The sequence below is a fragment of the Pseudophryne corroboree genome, chromosome 7 (genome assembly GCF_028390025.1).
Source record: "Pseudophryne corroboree isolate aPseCor3 chromosome 7, aPseCor3.hap2, whole genome shotgun sequence".
NCBI classification, from domain to species: Eukaryota; Metazoa; Chordata; class Amphibia; order Anura; family Myobatrachidae; genus Pseudophryne; species Pseudophryne corroboree.
In genome coordinates this window covers 361111767-361129078 of record NC_086450.1, presented here as the reverse complement: position 1 = coordinate 361129078, position 17312 = coordinate 361111767, and the positions used below count along the sequence as shown (strand labels likewise).

The window sequence follows — 17312 nt, the reverse complement described above, 5'->3', positions numbered from 1 at the left end:
TGTAAATACATTTTAGGATACCCTCCTGCTTTCTATCAGCAGGATCCTTAAGGGCGGCCATCTCAGGAGAGGGTAGAGCCCTTGTTCTTACAAGCGTGTGAGCGCTTTATCCACCCTAGGGGGTGTTTCCCAACGCACCCTAACCTCTGGCGGGAAAGGATATAATGCCAATAACATTTTAGAAATTATCAGTTGTTATCGGGGGAAACCCACGCATCATCACACACCTCATTTAATTTCTCAGATTCAGGAAAACTACAGGTAGTTTTTCCTCACCGAACATAATACCCCTTTTTGGTGGTACTCGTATTATCAGAAATGTGTAAAACATTTTTCATTGCCTCAATCATGTAACGTGTGGCCCTACTGGAAGTCACATTTGTCTCTTCACCGTCGACACTGGAGTCAGTATCCGTGTCGGCGTCTATATCTGCCATCTGAGGTAACGGGCGCTTTAGAGCCCCTGACGGCCTATGAGACGTCTGGACATGCACAAGCTGAGTAGCCGGCTGTCTCATGTCAACCACTGTCTTTTATACAGAGCAGACACTGTCACGTAATTCCTTCCAACAGTTCATCCACTCAGGTGTCGACCCCCTAGGGGGTGACATCACTATTACAGGCAATCTGCTCCGTCTCCACATCATTTTTCTCCTCATACATGTCGACACAAACGTACCGACACACAGCACACACACAGGGAATGCTCTGATAGAGGACAGGACCCCACTAGCCCTTTGGGGAGACAGAGGGAGAGTTTGCCAGCACACACCAGAGCGCTATATATATATACAGGGATAACCTTATATAAGTGTTTTTCCCCTTATAGCTGCTGTATTTTTAATACTGCGCATACTTAGTGCCCCCCTCTCTTTTTTAACCCTTTCTGTAGTGTAGTGACTGCAGGGGAGAGCCAGGGAGCTTCCCTCCAACGGAGCTGTGAGGGAAAATGGCGCCAGTGTGCTGAGGAGATAAGGCCGCCGAGAAGGGAGCGGAGCCTATCTCCCGTTTTTCTGTGTATTCTGGCAGGGGTTAAATTCATCCATATAGCCCAGGAGCTATATGTGATGCATTTTTTTGCCATCCAAGGTGTTTTTATTGCGTCTCAGGGCGCCCCCCCCCAGCGCCCTGCACCCTCAGTGACCGGAGTGTGAAGTGTGCTGAGAGCAATGGCGCACAGCTGCAGTGCTGTGCGCTACCTTGTTGAAGACAGGACGTCTTCTGCCGCCGATTTTCCGGACCTCTTCTGTCTTCTAGCTCTGTAAGGGGGCCGGCGGCGCGGCTCTGGGACCTATCCATGGCTGGGCCTGTGATCGGTCCCTCTGGAGCTAATGTCCAGTAGCCTAAGAAGCCCAATCCACTCTGCACGCAGGTGAGTTCGCTTCTTCTCCCCTTAGTCCCTCGATGCAGTGAGCCTGTTGCCAGCAGGTCTCACTGAACATAAAAAACCTAAAACTAAACTTTTCACTAAGCAGCTCAGGAGAGCCACCTAGTGTGCACCCTTCTCGTTCGGGCACACAAATCTAACTGAGGCTTGGAGGAGGGTCATAGGGGGAGGAGCCAGTGCACACCAGGTAGTTCTAAAGCTTTACTTTTGTGCCCAGTCTCCTGCGTAGCCGCTATTCCCCATGGTCCTTACGGTGGTCCTTGGTGTTTATTTTCAAAAAGTTGCAATATCAAATGGCCGATGTCAGCCGAGATTGATCACAAATTCTAGTAAATTTCCCTTAGAGAGTATATTTGGGAAGGGGACCTTGGACTGCACAACCCATTTACAAATATAATGAGAGGCACTATCATGCTGAGACTGGTAGTTTCACAAAGCAAAAGAAAACCCAAAAAATATTACTACAACTTAAAATGATTATAGGGATATTTTATATGCATATTTTATGTAACACATTTAATTTGAAAAAAAAATTGTGCAGATCAACAACAAAAACATTTTTTATTGTTTCATCATGATCCATTTTTTAATATTCGAATACAGACTTGTAATATCTCAGTTAGTTAATTGACAAACATGTAGCATGGTGGCACCCAGGGCCGGATTACAGGAGGGGCGTCAAGGGCGGTCGCCCTGGGGCTTCCACACTTTAGGGGTCCCCACACACTGTCTCCCAGACTCACCATAGAGGCAGTTCCATTGGCGGTGCAGCCTGTGCATGGCACGGGGCCCGCAGTCAGTGGCATTACCAACAGTGCTAACAATGAGTAAGACTGACTCATTGTTAGTAAGCAGCGGGCAGTTCCAACCACAACAAAGGAGGAGGAAGCAGTCCACCAGAGGAGAGGAGGTGGCCTTCAACACCCTATCCAGCCTTTCTCTGCCCGCCCGACGGCTCTCTCTCTACCTCTTACCTGCCCAGCTTTCCTCTTCCCCATTGCAGACAGCAGAGAGAGACAGAGAACTTCGGACAGTGAGAGAAAGGACTGACAAATTCTATAATAATTTTTTTGTCCAGGAGCCCCCACAGACCTTAATCCGGCCCTGCTAGCTGCCTCACGGCACTGAGGTCTTGGGTTAGATTCCCACCAAGGCCCTATCTGTGTGGGTGTGGTATGTCCTCCCCTTGTTTGTGTAGGAGAACAGAGAGGTAAGCAACCATTAGCTTGCATAGCATTCTCCTGTATGCTGAAACGTCCAGGAACTACTTGTTATGGTTCCTGGACGTTAGGTCATTCCAGTACAGCTATTACACAGGAACCAGTGGCTGTCAGACACAGCTGCTTTATGTGTTGGTGACGTTCTGTTACCATGTATACTAGTATGTTGAGGCAGTGGGGGATTCTCAAGTCAAACATTTTTAGGATTATATTGGTTGTTTTTCTAATCTCAGGATTAACTATAATAACCTCTAGCTGCTCCTCTTTACGAATCAAGTAAGATCCCAGTAAATATGGTGAATAACCAATAAATGAACATGTTTTTTTAACTGGAGAGTGCTAGACACGTCAAATGAAAAGGCATATAGATCAAGTACAATTTTTTTTTTATTATAAATTAAGTCACTTGACACCTGCAAGAACTAAATGTACAATCACAGTCAGCGGAGAATAAAGTTTATATTTATTACATGGACCTACTTCCAGGCAGAGCTCTTTAATTATGTTGACCTTAATAATGATAGCTCTGCTGTGTTATATGCACTGGATATTATTGTATACTGAAAGCATATTTGTGTTACATGCCATGGCAACATAAATATACAACTCTGGCTGATTATACAAATACATGGCTAAAGAGCAGAAAAAAATGATTACTTTTATTTTTTTTAAACAGTTTTCTTTATTCACACCAAGAGAGACTGAAAGATCTACAACACATGGCACAAAAAGCAGTGGCATAACAAAATGTACATAACAGTCTTCAAGGCGTCAGTTTTCCAATTATTTTGTATATAGTTAAACAGATAAGCAAAATTTCTCCTCGACTAGGGAGCGCATAAATGGGGAAAATGGGAACATCAGCAGGTAACGGGAAGGGGGGGTGGGGGAACAGAGAGAGAGAAAAGAAAGAAAAAGAAAGAGGGGAGAGAGGGGACAACAAATCCGTTCTAAGCAACAGTGGGAGCACAACAGCTGGATTATCCACAATAATTATAAACACTACTTATAGAATAGGCATACCTGTATGATATGTAGCAGTGCAGGGACAATCAGGTACCAAGAGTGCGGGGCGGTGTCCGGAGGGAGGGTCTGGGTGCGTCCCACTCGGAGGTCGATGAGATGGGGTCAGAGGCCAGGTTTGAATCCTAAATTGAGGGGGACCGCGCGGTTAACCATGGACCCCAAACTAATTTAAATTTGTGGGGACAGTCATGCAGGTAATATGTGATTTTTTCCATGTTAGCTACGAACCATATATGGTTGTTTAGGGCAGGAATCGTGGGCGGGGCGGCGGTTTTCCAGTTTTTGGCAATCAAGGATTTAGCCGCTACTAATATATGGGAAAATAATTTATTCAATAGGGGGTCAAGGTCCGGGTGCGGACGGGCCAGTAGAAACATCCATGGGTCTAGTGTAAGCTTAAGCCCTGCTAACGAGTTCAATATGTCGAGCACTTTCTTCCAGTAGTTAACGATACGTGGACATGTCCACCAAATATGGAGGAGAGTACCCCGTAGGCCGCATCCCCGCCAGCATACCGGGGTGGCAGAAGGGAACATCCGCGATAGTTTGTCTGGAGTATAATACCACCGGTAATACAATTTATAGGATGTCTCCTTGAGTCGGGTAGAGATTGAACTTTTAGCAATGCCCTCCCGTACTTCCTCCCAACAGGTTTCGTCGGGGGGGGGGGGGCCCAAGTCCCTCTCCCACTCCCGCTCGTGGCGGGTCTGCGGCCCAGAGGAGGTCCCAACCAACAGGGTATATATTTGCGAGATTAGGCCTCTGCTTATGGGTTTTGCAAGACATAGAGACTCAAAGGGTGTAAGGTCCCGCTGGGCGTCGGCCTGTGGCAGGGATAGGAGGAAGTGGCGGAGTTGGAAATATTCAAAGAAGGGAGGGGACAGTGAGGGGAATTTGGATTTAATAACATCTAATGACATCCATTGGCCTTGTAGGGATAAGTCGTGGACCACAAGGATCCGGGCATTAAACCAGGATGTAAACTTACGAGGAGGGATCCCGGCGGGAAAATCTGGGTTGTCCCAAAGGGGTGTAAGAGGGGAGTGTGGGGAAGATAAGCAGTATTTCGTAATAGACTTGTGCCAGGTAGATAGGTGGAACTTAAGGGAGGGAGAGATGTCTCTAAGAGCCAGCCGGTGTGGTTTACCCAGGCCCCACAGCGTAGCCAGTGAACGGATTCCCATGGAGAGTGCGGTAAGATCAACCCAGGCGATACAGCCACGGGGTGCAAATGAGGCCACCATTTGACTGAGATGGCTAGCCAGGTAGTAGAGTTTGATATCGGGGAATCCTCGGCCTCCCGCAGAGCGGGGAAGTCGAAGTACATTAAAGGCAATCCGTGGGGGTTTGTCGTTCCAAACAAACTTCACAAATGAGGCCTGGGCATCCCTGAGGACCTTCTCCGGGACCCTCACAGGCAGGGTCTGGAAAAGATATAGAAGTTGTGGCATAACTGTCATTTTGAGGGCAATTATCCTACCCAGCCAGGATATGATGTGCGTCCTCCATCTTGTCAAATCTGATTTGATCTTGCTCAGTATTCGTGGAAAATTTTCAGAGTATAGGGAGTTATAATGGGAGGTAATATAGACTCCTAGGTACTTGATCTTATTAGTCTGCCAACGCAAGTCAAAGGAGGACTGTAGGGAGCGCCTGAGGTCTCCAGGGACATGGAGCAGCATGGCTTCTGATTTAGAATAGTTTATTTTATATCCCGAGAGGGAACCATATTCCTCTATAATCCTGTATAGGGCGGGTAGGGAAGACTGCGGCTGGGTTAGAGATAGTAGAACATCGTCGGCAAAGAGGGAGATCTTGGACTCCTGTGAGCCCATCTGCACTCCCCGAACACTGCCGGACTTCCTTATCATGGCTGCTAATGGTTCAATGACCATGGCAAACACCAGGGGGGAGAGAGGGCAACCCTGTCTAGTTCCATTAGCCAATGGGAAGGAGGGGGACAGTATCCCGTTGGTAAGGACTTTTGCTATCGGAGAGGAATAGGGTACTGAGACCCCAGTCAGAAATTCCGCCGATATCCCGAACGCCTGAAGAGTCTGCAATAAGAACGGCCAAGAGATACGATCGAACGCTTTCTCAGCGTCAAGGGAAAGGATAATAGATGGGGTTTGCCTGTTATTCAACAGGTGGATAATGTCGATCGCTTTTCTAGTGTTGTCTCTGGCCTGGCGTCCTGGAATAAATCCCACCTGATCATAGTGTATCAGTTCAGATAGCACACCGTTAAGGCGGGTGGCCAAGATCTTTGCATATATTTTAATATCAAGATTCAATAAGGATATGGGGCGATAGTTAGCGCAATTTCGTGGGTCTCTGCCCTCTTTATGTATAACTATTACTCTGGCCTCCAGCATAGTACTTGGAAATGGGGTGCCCTGTAGGACTGCGTTAAATAGTACCCGCAGATGGGGGACCAACAAGGGGGCAAATTTTTTGTAATAGGAAGCCGAAAAGCCATCAGGGCCTGGGGCTTTAGAAGATTTAAGGTTTCTCAGGACGGCCGTTATTTCCTCCTCCGTGATGTCTCTGTTCAGATCTGCCGAGTCAGTGACAGATAGTTGGGGGAGGTCGGCTCGGCGGAGAAATTCTGAGATTAATGCATCAGGAGGGTTGGGGCTTGGGGGCTTGGGGCCTTGGGGTTTAAATTATATAGCTTGGTGTAATAATCTCGAAACTCCCTGTTTATACCCCCTGGGTCATATGTGAGTTCACCAGATTCGGTATTTACCGCTAAGATATTGTTACGGGATCTTTGTGCTCTAAGGCGAGATGCCAGGATTCTGTCGGCTTTGTCGCCTTTCTCGTAGAAGGTCTGGTTAAGCCTCTGAAGAGTCTTCGCCGTGCGTTCCGACAGAGAAAGTGCCATTGCGTTCCTAGCCTCTAGTAGGGGCTCTAGGTTAGACAGGGTAGGAGAGAGTTTATGCTGACGCTCAAGGGCCTGGAGTTTCGTAGAGAGGGAAAGGAAGCTGAGCTTCCGGGATTTTTTAAACCTAGCCGTCTGGCTTATCAGATGGCCTCGGAGGACAGCTTTGTGTGCTTCCCACAGAGTAGTTGGGGAAATCTCCGGGAAATCGTTGAGAAGGAAGTATTCGGCCAGGCAGTCTTTAATTTGAGTGGTGACTTCTTGGTTGTGTAAGATGGAGTCGTTCAGACGCCAGGAAACGGGGGGAGGTCGTGGGGTGATGGATTGGAGTTCGGCAGTGATTGGGCAATGGTCAGACCATACCATAGGGAGAATACCGGCAGATTTCAATTTTGAGGATATATCCCGGCTGAGTAGGATCATGTCAATTCTAGAGTAGGTTTTGTGTACCGAGGAATAAAAGGTGTAGTCTCTGGTCAGTGGTTCAGATACCCTAAAGGAATCGAATAGCAAGTGGGTTTTCAAAAGGTCTAGCAAAGCAAGGGACGCCACAGTCGGACGGGGGTGGTGAGGGGACCGAGGACGGGGAGGGGTTGACCTATCCAGGGAGGCATCTAGCACCTCATTAAAATCTCCAGCCATGATGACTTCTCCTCGGCCGAGACTAGTCAGCTGTGCACTTATTCTCCTGAAGAATGTAGCTTGGTTTTGGTTTGGGGCGTATATGTTAATTAGGGTACATAGGCTATCATTCAGCTTCCCCACTAGGATAAGCCATCTACCTGCTTTATCTGCATGACTGTCCAGCAATTCAAACGTGAGGTGAGCAGCTATCAGAATGGAAACCCCCCTCTTCTTATGTGTGGCATCGCATGCATGAAACGTAAGTGGGTAAGCTTTGGATTTTAGGTCGGGGTGTAGGGATTTCTTAAAATGCGTTTCCTGTAGGAAGACTAAATCTCCCTTGGCCTGCTTAAGGGAAAGGAATAGTTTGGTGCGTTTGTAGGGGCTATTCAAACCTTTAACGTTGTGCGAATAGACTTTAAGAGCCATGTCCGACCGGATCCCGAAACGCTTCATCGCCTCCCTCCAGACACCGCAGCTCTACGAAAAACCAGAACAAAAACAGTATAAATGTGTGCAGTATCTGGTTGGTATTTATGTATAGACGGACAAAAGAAAAGAAAAAACACAGATACCAAGATAGTGATAGAAACAGGGAGGACAAAACATGGGAAAGACAGGGAAAAGAGGGGGGTTGGAGACCAGAAAAGACGGCATCTGGCCATACGTGCCGGTCAGGGGGAAACCATAGGGGGTCACCAGGTGACAACGACCGGACTAGGGTATAAGACCCAATTGTGGGGACGCGGCCTGGCCGAGCCAGACGCATCAAGGGTAGCAGGCACTCATCTCAGTGCCCCGAGTCTGGGAATCTACATTTGGAGGGATATATGCGAAGACATCTGCTCCCCAACTCCACCCTCCTCTAAGTTATCTAGCGAGATGTCAGCGGCCAGCCTAGGTTGACGCACCTAGATGGCGGCGCATTGGATGCGGGGAGGTGGGACGCTGTTGGGGCGGAAGCAGGGGAAAGCCACATCTGAGAGAGATAGACACACAAATAAGCAATATAGAATAGAAGAATAATATAACATTTAGGCTGGGCTGTCCTCAGGAGTCGCGACCAACAGAGGCGGATTTCCGTGTTGATGGAACGCGTGTCCAGTCACGGTTCAGAGAGCGTCTCGGAGTGTCGGACGATTCTGCGGGGGGAGCCTCATTTATCCGCAGCGGAGACTCGGGCATAGTCAGAGACGGGGTAACGCCTAGGTTGCGTAGGAGATCTTTAGCTTCAGCTAGGTCCCTAGCCGAGTGGAGGCGGTTATGATGCCACACAAGTATGCGGAAGGGGAATCCCCATCTATATCGAATGCCCTTATCTCGTAGAGCCATAGTGATAGGACGGAATTCCTTTCTTTTAATTAGTGTACTAGGAGCAATGTCCTGAAATATTTGAAGGGAATGTCCTAGAAAATCCAGCTTGGGAAGCTTTCTAGTCTCCCGGAGCAAGTCCTCTTTAGCCGAATAGTAGTGGCAGCGGAGAATAACATCTCTGGGTTGTGCTTGGTCTTGAGAACGGGGGCGAAGAGCTCTGTGGGCCCTATCCAGCAGAAATTGATCTTCCGGGGTTGAGGGCAAGAGATGGACAAACAATTTCTTGAGGAAGCCGGGGAGGGATGTCATATCAACTTCCTCGGGGATCCCCCTGATGCGAAGATTATTCCGGCGCGCCCGATTATCCTGGTCCTCCTGGTGTTCCAGGATTAGGCGCATTTCTTGTCTCAGGGTATGGACATCATCCTCCACCCCCTGCTGAAAGGCGACCACTTCGTCCATTTTGGACTCCAAGTGGTCTGTCCTGTCCCCCAGGTCTGTGATGTCGGCTTTAAGAGAGGTAATAGCGGTATGGACCTCTGTCTGTACCGCCTGTACAGATCTCCTTGTCTCCTTGATTTCGCAGAAAAGCAGGTGAAGATCCTTTCGGGTCAGAGGAGAATGGTCGGAGTCCTCCGAGTCTGAGACGTCGAGTTGTGGTGTGGCCTCTTGACCTGTTGTTTTGGTGTTTGAGTAGGCATATTTCTTCAGGCTCGGGGTCGCCGCTGCCCCTTGTTGCTTTTTGTTGCCTTTAGACATGTTGAGCGTGCGTGTGTATATGCTGGTTAGAGAAAATCACTGCATCAGTGTGTTTGAAAAAGTCCCGGTGGCGGAGACGGAGCAGCTTCTATTTTATAACATAAGTGATCCCGAGACTCAGGGCATATTCCGATGGATCACATTATGAGAGATAAGGTACTCAGCCTGCAGCTGGGATCAGATATGAGGGCTGCCAGCAGGTGGAGCTCCAGGCTCATATATCATAGGTGAAGCAGAGCAGAGTAAATGGTGAATGATACTTGTGGTGAAATACTCTGCGCTGGTTAAGAGACAGGGCCAGAGGGTCCCTTCTGGGCTTATTTATTGTATGCCCGGGTGAGCTGGGCTGCTCTAGTGAACATGTGGTGGGGAGTAGTGAGGTAATGCCGGGCGAGGGCCATCCCCTTCTATTTCTGCAGGTCAGGGATGTATTTTTGGGGCCACACTACAGGGATCCACAGGGGGGGGCTCCTATCTGCGGTCCAGCCGACACACAGGGTCCCCTAGTCTCACCTTCAGCCGCCGAGGGCCGCACCCGTGCCTGAGCTCCCAATCCAAGATGGCCGCCAGCAGTCAGACTGTCTCCCGCAGGCCCTCATGGGGGGCACCGCAGGATACAGAGATGGATAGTGCAGGCGGCTCCGGCGTAGTGGGAGAGAGCCGCCGCCGCCGTCTGTCGCACGTTGAAAGGGCCTACCGCCAGCCTCCGGCGGATCTCGGCGGTCGTCCCGGCAACCTCAGGGCTCCGTGCAGGCAGCCGCCCGCACCCGGTCTCACTCTCCGCCGGACGCGGACGGGGCACTGCACTTACGAAGACTGCTGGTGAGGTTGCAGTGTAGATAGCTTGGTCTCGCTTATTCCCGGCAGGTCCCGCAGCCCCCGTCCACCGCGAGCGGGGTCTCCTCCGAAATCTGGCCCCCGGCTTATGCTTGGCACCTAGGCCCCAACCCGCAAGGAGGCAGGAGGCCTCCTCCGGCTCCGGGACTCGACGTGTCGGGTGCAGGGGGGATTATTTAAGGCAGCAGGAGATGAGTGGGCCGGAATATGGGCCAAATAAAGGGCAATTTCAGCTGTTTTTCAGCTCTGGTGCCAGGAGCTGTTCTCAGGCACGTCCTTCCAGCTTGCCTGCCAGGCCACGCCCCAAAAATGATTACTTTTAAAGCTTGCGGGAGGCCATGTACAGGCTAATCAATTAACTCAAATTACAAATCTAGCACAAATTGGTTTATCACCAGTCTCCTGCATGGATTATAGAGGTTCAGGGTACCTGGCTGATGCAGCTGGTCATATGCCATCATCAAACATTCTAAAAATGCTATGATGACATCACTCACCATGCCATGTTTTTTATTGGTTTTCCACTCTCCATCGTACATTGCTCCATTAGCATAGTAGTACCGGCCTTGTCCATGACGTACGCCATCTACAAAGTTCCCAACATATTCATTTCTTAAGGAGTATTGTGAGCCAGGCACTCTCTTTAGGAACCAAGTGTGAGTCCCAAGACCATTCTGTTTGAAAAAAAAGAACACACTACACATTACAACCACTAACCTGTACTGCAGATCATATTAGCTCTCCTCACTTTCTTGGCTTTCATAGATCTACCTTCTCCCTCATTTCTTCCCTGTTCTCCCAGTGACACCAGTTCCCTAGTCTGTAAGATGTCACAAGCAGGTCCTCCACGCTCTTGTTTTCTCCCTGCACTATTCGCCAACTGCTCTCCCACTTGTGGTCTATGCCTGTGATCCATTCTGTCCGGTCTTCCCATGGGCATTGGGTCACTTTGTTGTCTTATTATTTCACAGTTTCATTCATCCTCTGAATGGTCTGTTTGTCATTTTTATATACAATTGAAAGTGTTTCAATGCCATTTTTTCCCCTGTACGGTAGAACAGTTAATTGTGACAATTAGCTGCAGATGTATGGGCCCCTTAAGTCTACTAGGCAACTGTAAAGAAGGTCATTGTATGACACGGCTTCTATTTCCCACTGATAAGCCTGCTGGCTTTGTAAATCCATACATATAAACACCACACCCAACACCATTTCAGTTCTACTGTACTTACAATATGCAATGCATTCTAGAAATGCTGAAACAGTTTCTTAGAAACCTTTGAAAACATTTTTGTGTGTGTTCTTTATGCGATTAGATATTTTTCAGCAAATTCTTTATTGTCTTCAGATCTTTTTTGTGGGGTGCCGATTCAATTGGGGAGGGCACAAATACATAAAAAATGACGAAATAAAAGGGCATGATTTTGAACTGCATTTTTTTTTTTATTTGGCGTAACACTAACACCATAATACCATGCACACATCTGTCTTTACATTTCTGTGTATAAGGACTGGAGGTGTATTTGTTGCAAGTACAAAGATATTTGTTGGTGCAAAGATATGGATGCAGACTCTTATCAGCATTTTCTATTGATTAGCTGTTTACATATAGACCTCTTAGGTCAGAGGTGGGGAACCTCCGGCCCGCGGGCCTTATCTGGCCTGGAGAGGCACTTTGGCCAGCCTGGAGGCAGCCGCCGAGTGTAAAGCCATCCGTGGCACACGGCTTCCTTGGAGATGTAGTTTTCTCCCACTATGCACTGTGTTCAATGTACAAAAACTATATCTCCCATGATGTAGTGTGCGGCAGACGGCTCAGAGAGAGAGGAGGCAGCTGCGTAAAGCCGTCCGCAGCGCACGGCTTCCTGGGAGATGTCGTTTTCTCACACTGTGCACTGTATTCAGTGTACACTGGGGGTCATTCCGAGTTGATGGCTCGTTGCCGATTTTCGCAACGGAGCGATTAAGGCAAAAATGCGCATGCGCATGGTACGCAGTGCGCATGCGGTAAGTATTTTAGCACAAAACTTAGTAGATTTACTCACGTCCGAACGAAGAATTTTCATCGTTGAAGTGATCGGAGTGTGATTGACAGGAAGTGGGTGTTTCTGGGCGGAAACTGGCCGTTTTCTGGGAGTTTGCGGAAAAACGCAGGCGTGCCAGGATAAAACGCGGGAGTGTCTGGAGAAACGGGGGAGTGGCTGGCCGAACGCAGGGCGTGTTTGTGACGTCAAACCAGGAACGAAACGGACTGAGTGGATCGCAATCTGTGAGTAGGTCTGGAGCTACTCAGAAACTGCAAAGAATTTTCTATTCGCAATTCTGCTAATCTTTCGTTCGCTATTCTGCTAAGCTAAGATACACTCCCAGAGGGCGGCGGCCTAGCGTGTGCAATGCTGCTAAAATCTGCTAGCGAGCGATCAACTCGGAATGACCCCCACTGTGAGAAAACGACATCTCCTTTGATGCAGTGCGTGGCAGATGGCTCCGGGAGATATGAGGCAGCTTTAGAGAGAGAGAGGAAGCTCTGCTGGCTGTGGGCGGGAGGAATGGCTGTGCTCCGGATTCAGGACCTGGACCAGTGGTGGTGAGTGCATATCCTGGAGCTTTATGTGTGTCTGTCATTACTAAGGGCAGTATGTGTAAGCAACTATTACTGTGGCCATTATGTGTAGGCCATGCCTACTTTATCAGGAGAGCACGCGCATTGGGGGGGTGCTTAAAAAATGGCCCACGAATGATGTTGAAAAAATCTAAATGGCCCTTCGCCGGAAAAAGGTCCCCCACCTCTGCCTTAGGATGACGGTACTTTACATTAGCTTTGCAGTTATATATCACGCAATGGCCATCTATATGCATTACCTCTTTGTCATTCTCCTCTGGACTGCCACAGGAAATAAGAATTCAATTGGATCTTTAAAGGGGCAAATGATGGGTGTGAGGGTGTTTCTATTTAATTCTAATAAATTTTTTATGTGGGCTTGTGAACTAACTTTTAGCAATGTCAAGCTGCATATTTCCGCTTTTGTCAGGTGTATGTATAAGTACTTACTGAATATGCTTAATGTACACCTGCTGTAAATACTATGGTTACTGAATTTGGCACATTTTAATAAACATCCGACTCAACATAAGCACAAAAGCAAACTATGGTTTTATGTGTACATGATTATTTCTACGTACATCCAGTGCCCACGTGCATCCAATCCTATATTCTATACTAGTGATTTTCTTTGAACTAATTAACAATTAGCACTACAGGTTGAATCAACCATATCCAAATTGCTTGGGACTATAAGTATTTTGGATTTCATATGTTTCTGTATTTTGGAATATTTGCATACCATAATGAGATATCTTGGCGATTGGATCTAATTCTACGCACAAAATGCATTTATGTTCATATACACTTTATACACATAGCCTAAAGGTCATTTTATAGAATATTTCTAATAATTGTGTGCACGTAAGAAAGTGTATGTACATTGAACCATCAGAAAGTAAAGGTGTCACTATCTCAGTCAAGCTCAAAAAAATTTGGATTGCAGAATATTTTTGGATATGGGAGACTCAACCTGTAGAATATGGAGTAAAATAAGGAAAATCCTACAAGTTAAGGCAATATTTCCTTTCTTCCATATATAATAACCATCTAATACCCCTTTCACACTGCCAGCAATATCCTGGGTTGTTTCACGTGAATGCACTGCAACCCTGTATATTGTGCAGTGTAAAAGCACCCAGTTGAAATAACCTGGATCCAGCAAGCCGGCATTTCAACCCAGGTATTGACCAGGGTTGACCATGAGTTCAACCTGGGTGGCGGTGCAGTGTGAACGGGTAAGCCGGGTCGATGCGACCCAGGACCCGTTCACAGCAATGGAACAGCCAGTGCTTGGAGATGATCTCATCTCCAAGCACCGCCTCGGCACATGACCGCGATAATGTCATCGACCCAGCAGCAAGACGTCAGTCTGAGAGGGGTCTCAGCCAGGTTGCACCCGGGTTGAACCCGTGTACAAAATCCGGGGTGCAACCCGGCAATGTGGTGTGAAAGGGGTATTAGTCAGGGATGAAACTACTGGTGATGCAGCAGGTTCACCTGGACCACCATCTGCTAGTTCTGCCACTGCTCTAAAGGGGGAATTCAATTCCAGGTGATTACAACCACCCAGCTGAATCAGCGAGGCAATAGCCGTGCTTTATGGCAGCCCAATCTCACACAAAAGTGTTCACTACCCCATAGGATTGCAAGCACTTTTAAGCATATTTGGAATATGGCTGGGCAAAGGAAGTGTGCAAGATGTGGTGTCCTTCACAGTGTTTAAACGCCATGCCAATTTGCACCCTTTACCTGGAACTGAATTCTCCCCTAGGTGTGTATTCTTAATTCACTCTTTAGTGATCTTTCCTAATGTCAGCATGTAGTTTTTTGTATTCTCACACTGGAAAAGACTAATAATAATTTTTAAGCAAAACAAGCTATAGTCACTGACCCAAAGAAGGGCAACTCAAAGTCCCATTCTAACTATTTGCAACTCATGACGACATTCCCAGAATGGCAACTGTTAGGAGAGGGTTGGACCACCATCTGCTAGTTCTGCCACTGCTCTAAAGGGGGAATTCAATTCCAGGTGATTACAACCACCCAGCTGAATCAGCGAGGCAATAGCCGTGCTTTATGGCAGCCCAATCTCACACAAAAGTGTTCACTACCCCATAGGATTGCAAGCACTTTTAAGCATATTTGGAATATGGCTGGGCAAAGGAAGTGTGCAAGATGTGGTGTCCTTCACAGTGTTTAAACGCCATGCCAATTTGCACCCTTTACCTGGAACTGAATTCTCTCCTAGGTGTGTATTCTTAATTCACTCTTTAGTGATCTTTCCTAATGTCAGCATGTAGTTTTTTGTATTCTCACACTGGAAAAGACTAATAATAATTTTTAAGCAAAACAAGCTATAGTCACTGACCCAAAGAAGGGCAACTCAAAGTCCCATTCTAACTATTTGCAACTCATGACGACATTCCCAGAATGGCAACTGTTAGGAGAGGGTTTGAGTTAGGCTGCGAAGAGAAGTTAGGGTTAGGCTGCAATTGGGAGGGGTGGGGGGCTTAGGGGTAGGAGAACAATACTCACCGGAACTTCTTCTGGCATGGTAGCATTATCTGCCCAGCTGTAAGTAAGTAAAACTTAGACATCTTTCACAAGCTGCTATTATCCCCACTGTGCCAGTCAGGCATGGTCTGGGTATTAGGGAGATAGGGGGGATGGTATATAATACAGTAGTCACACACATCTAGATACCTGTATGCCATTCTCCCATTGACCCTTGTATTCTTCATTGGATGACAGCCACTTCATCCTCCCCATTCCATGGAATTTATTATTTTTCCATTCGCCTTCATAGATGTTGCCAGACATAAAACTGCCAAAAAACAAACAAAAAATAAACAAAATTAATCACACAGCAATATAACAATACAAATACCAATGATAACTGTGAGAAATTAATTATATTCCTGCACTCATAGACCTTCACATGCCAGTCATGTTGAACTACAGAGAAAAGTCACTATTTCAGGTGACTTAAAGGCAGGTAAGCGATGTAACAAAGCAATGAGGAAGGCTAGTCAGATGCTTGGCTGCAATGGGAGAGGAATCATCATCATTAGAAAGAAGTGATAATGCCACTCTATAGGTCATTGGTACGGCCTCATCTAGAATACTGTGTTCAATTCTGGAGGCCAGGGGCGGGATGTAATAGAGTCCAAGTTCGCCTGACAGATGGGATGCCAGCCGAACTTAGACTTTTTTTAAAGGGGCAATCATTTACAAGACATGGTTTTGCCTTGTAAATGACTGCCCCTTTAAAAAAAGTCTGCGTTTGGCCGGCATACCGCACATTGGGCGAACTCGGACTCTATTACATCCCACCCCTGGCCTCCAGAAGTATATTAATTCATTAGCGACAGTACAAAGAAGGGCAACTAAAATGGCGCATGGAATAATAGTAAAAAATTGAATTCTCTCTAGTGTGCAGAACAAGCTGCCTATACAGTATTTGCACCAAGTCGGGTGCCTCCCTCACCCCAATCACAAATCCGAAAATATAAAACTGTGCATATCTCGCATAAGGCGCTCTCACTTTTCTAACAACACAGACTCTTGACACAGGAATATAATTCTATCAATCAATGGTGTACAATAACACAGTATTTAGTTACGTTCCTGTAGTAGGTTTATCATCCAGCATGTAATTCCGTCCTTTAGATGTTTTTCTCATGTGAATCTTTCCCGTCCTCAGGGTATCAGTCACAGTAATCATAAAAGATAAAAAGGTACCGCAATCTTGTGTAACAAGATGTTCCGACAAGACGGCAGTTTCGACTGTAATTGAATATATCCCATATATTCCGGTGTCAAGAGTCTGTGTTGTTAGAAAATTGAGAGCGCCCTATGGGAGATTTGCACAGTTTTGTATTTTCTAAAATGGTGCATGGCCTACAACACAAATCTTACCTGGAAAGACTAAAAGATCTTAATATGTACAGTTTGGAGCAGAAAAGGGGAGAGAGGACTACTTTATATACATAACTGCTAAGGTATATGAAAGACTGACCTTTGTGACTTTGTTTTAACTATACGGAACAGCCGCCACTCGTGTCTGTGTAAGGCGTATGTGGCCACTAAGCTTGGACTCTCTGACACAACTCTATGTCGGGGCTACACCACGGAGTAGGAAAGATATGTGCTGTCTCAGACAAGAACTGCTTTAAAATTGGGGCTATAAATGACCTCACTAGCTTAATCAATCAAAACTATTATATTACTAAGAGACATTTGATAATCTCACCTTCAGCGCTGTGGGATGTGCCACATATACATTATATCTGATTTATGTGGTATTCCCCCCTTTGTTTTGCCCGCTGTATTTATCTGATTTGTTTATTTAGAAGCATTTTATTTTATTGTGTATTATTCATGCATATTTGTATTGCTTTTCCACATTAAAGGTCCAATAGATTTGGTATGATACATATTTTATTGTGTATTGATAGTTTGTATATTCTACTGGCAACAGGTTGTGTATAGATATATGGATTATTGCATGTATATATACAGTAGGTGTATACTTTATTCAGCACTACCACTGCTTTTTCTTCTTCCAATATTCTGTATCGGGGGAGGAGGTACCCTCCTCAAATTTGAAGTGCGCATCAGATTCACCTGTTAGGGTGTGGATCATACGGTCGACAG

General features: G+C 46.7%; 1 protein-coding gene across 3 annotated transcripts in view; it reads right to left on the bottom strand.

The window, feature by feature from the left end:
* RSPH10B (radial spoke head 10 homolog B) overlaps window positions 1-17312 on the bottom strand; it is a 125885-nt gene that overhangs the window by 95589 nt on the left and 12984 nt on the right. For 2 of the 3 annotated variants that reach the window (XM_063934480.1, XM_063934479.1), the window contains exons 7-8: window positions 15360-15480; window positions 10549-10725 (exon numbers count right to left, since the gene is read on the bottom strand). In XM_063934480.1, the coding sequence (XP_063790550.1) occupies window positions 10549-10725; window positions 15360-15480 (298 nt within the window). The remainder of the gene's footprint in view (window positions 1-10548; window positions 10726-15359; window positions 15481-17312) is intronic. The other variant, XM_063934481.1, reaches the window with a different exon arrangement.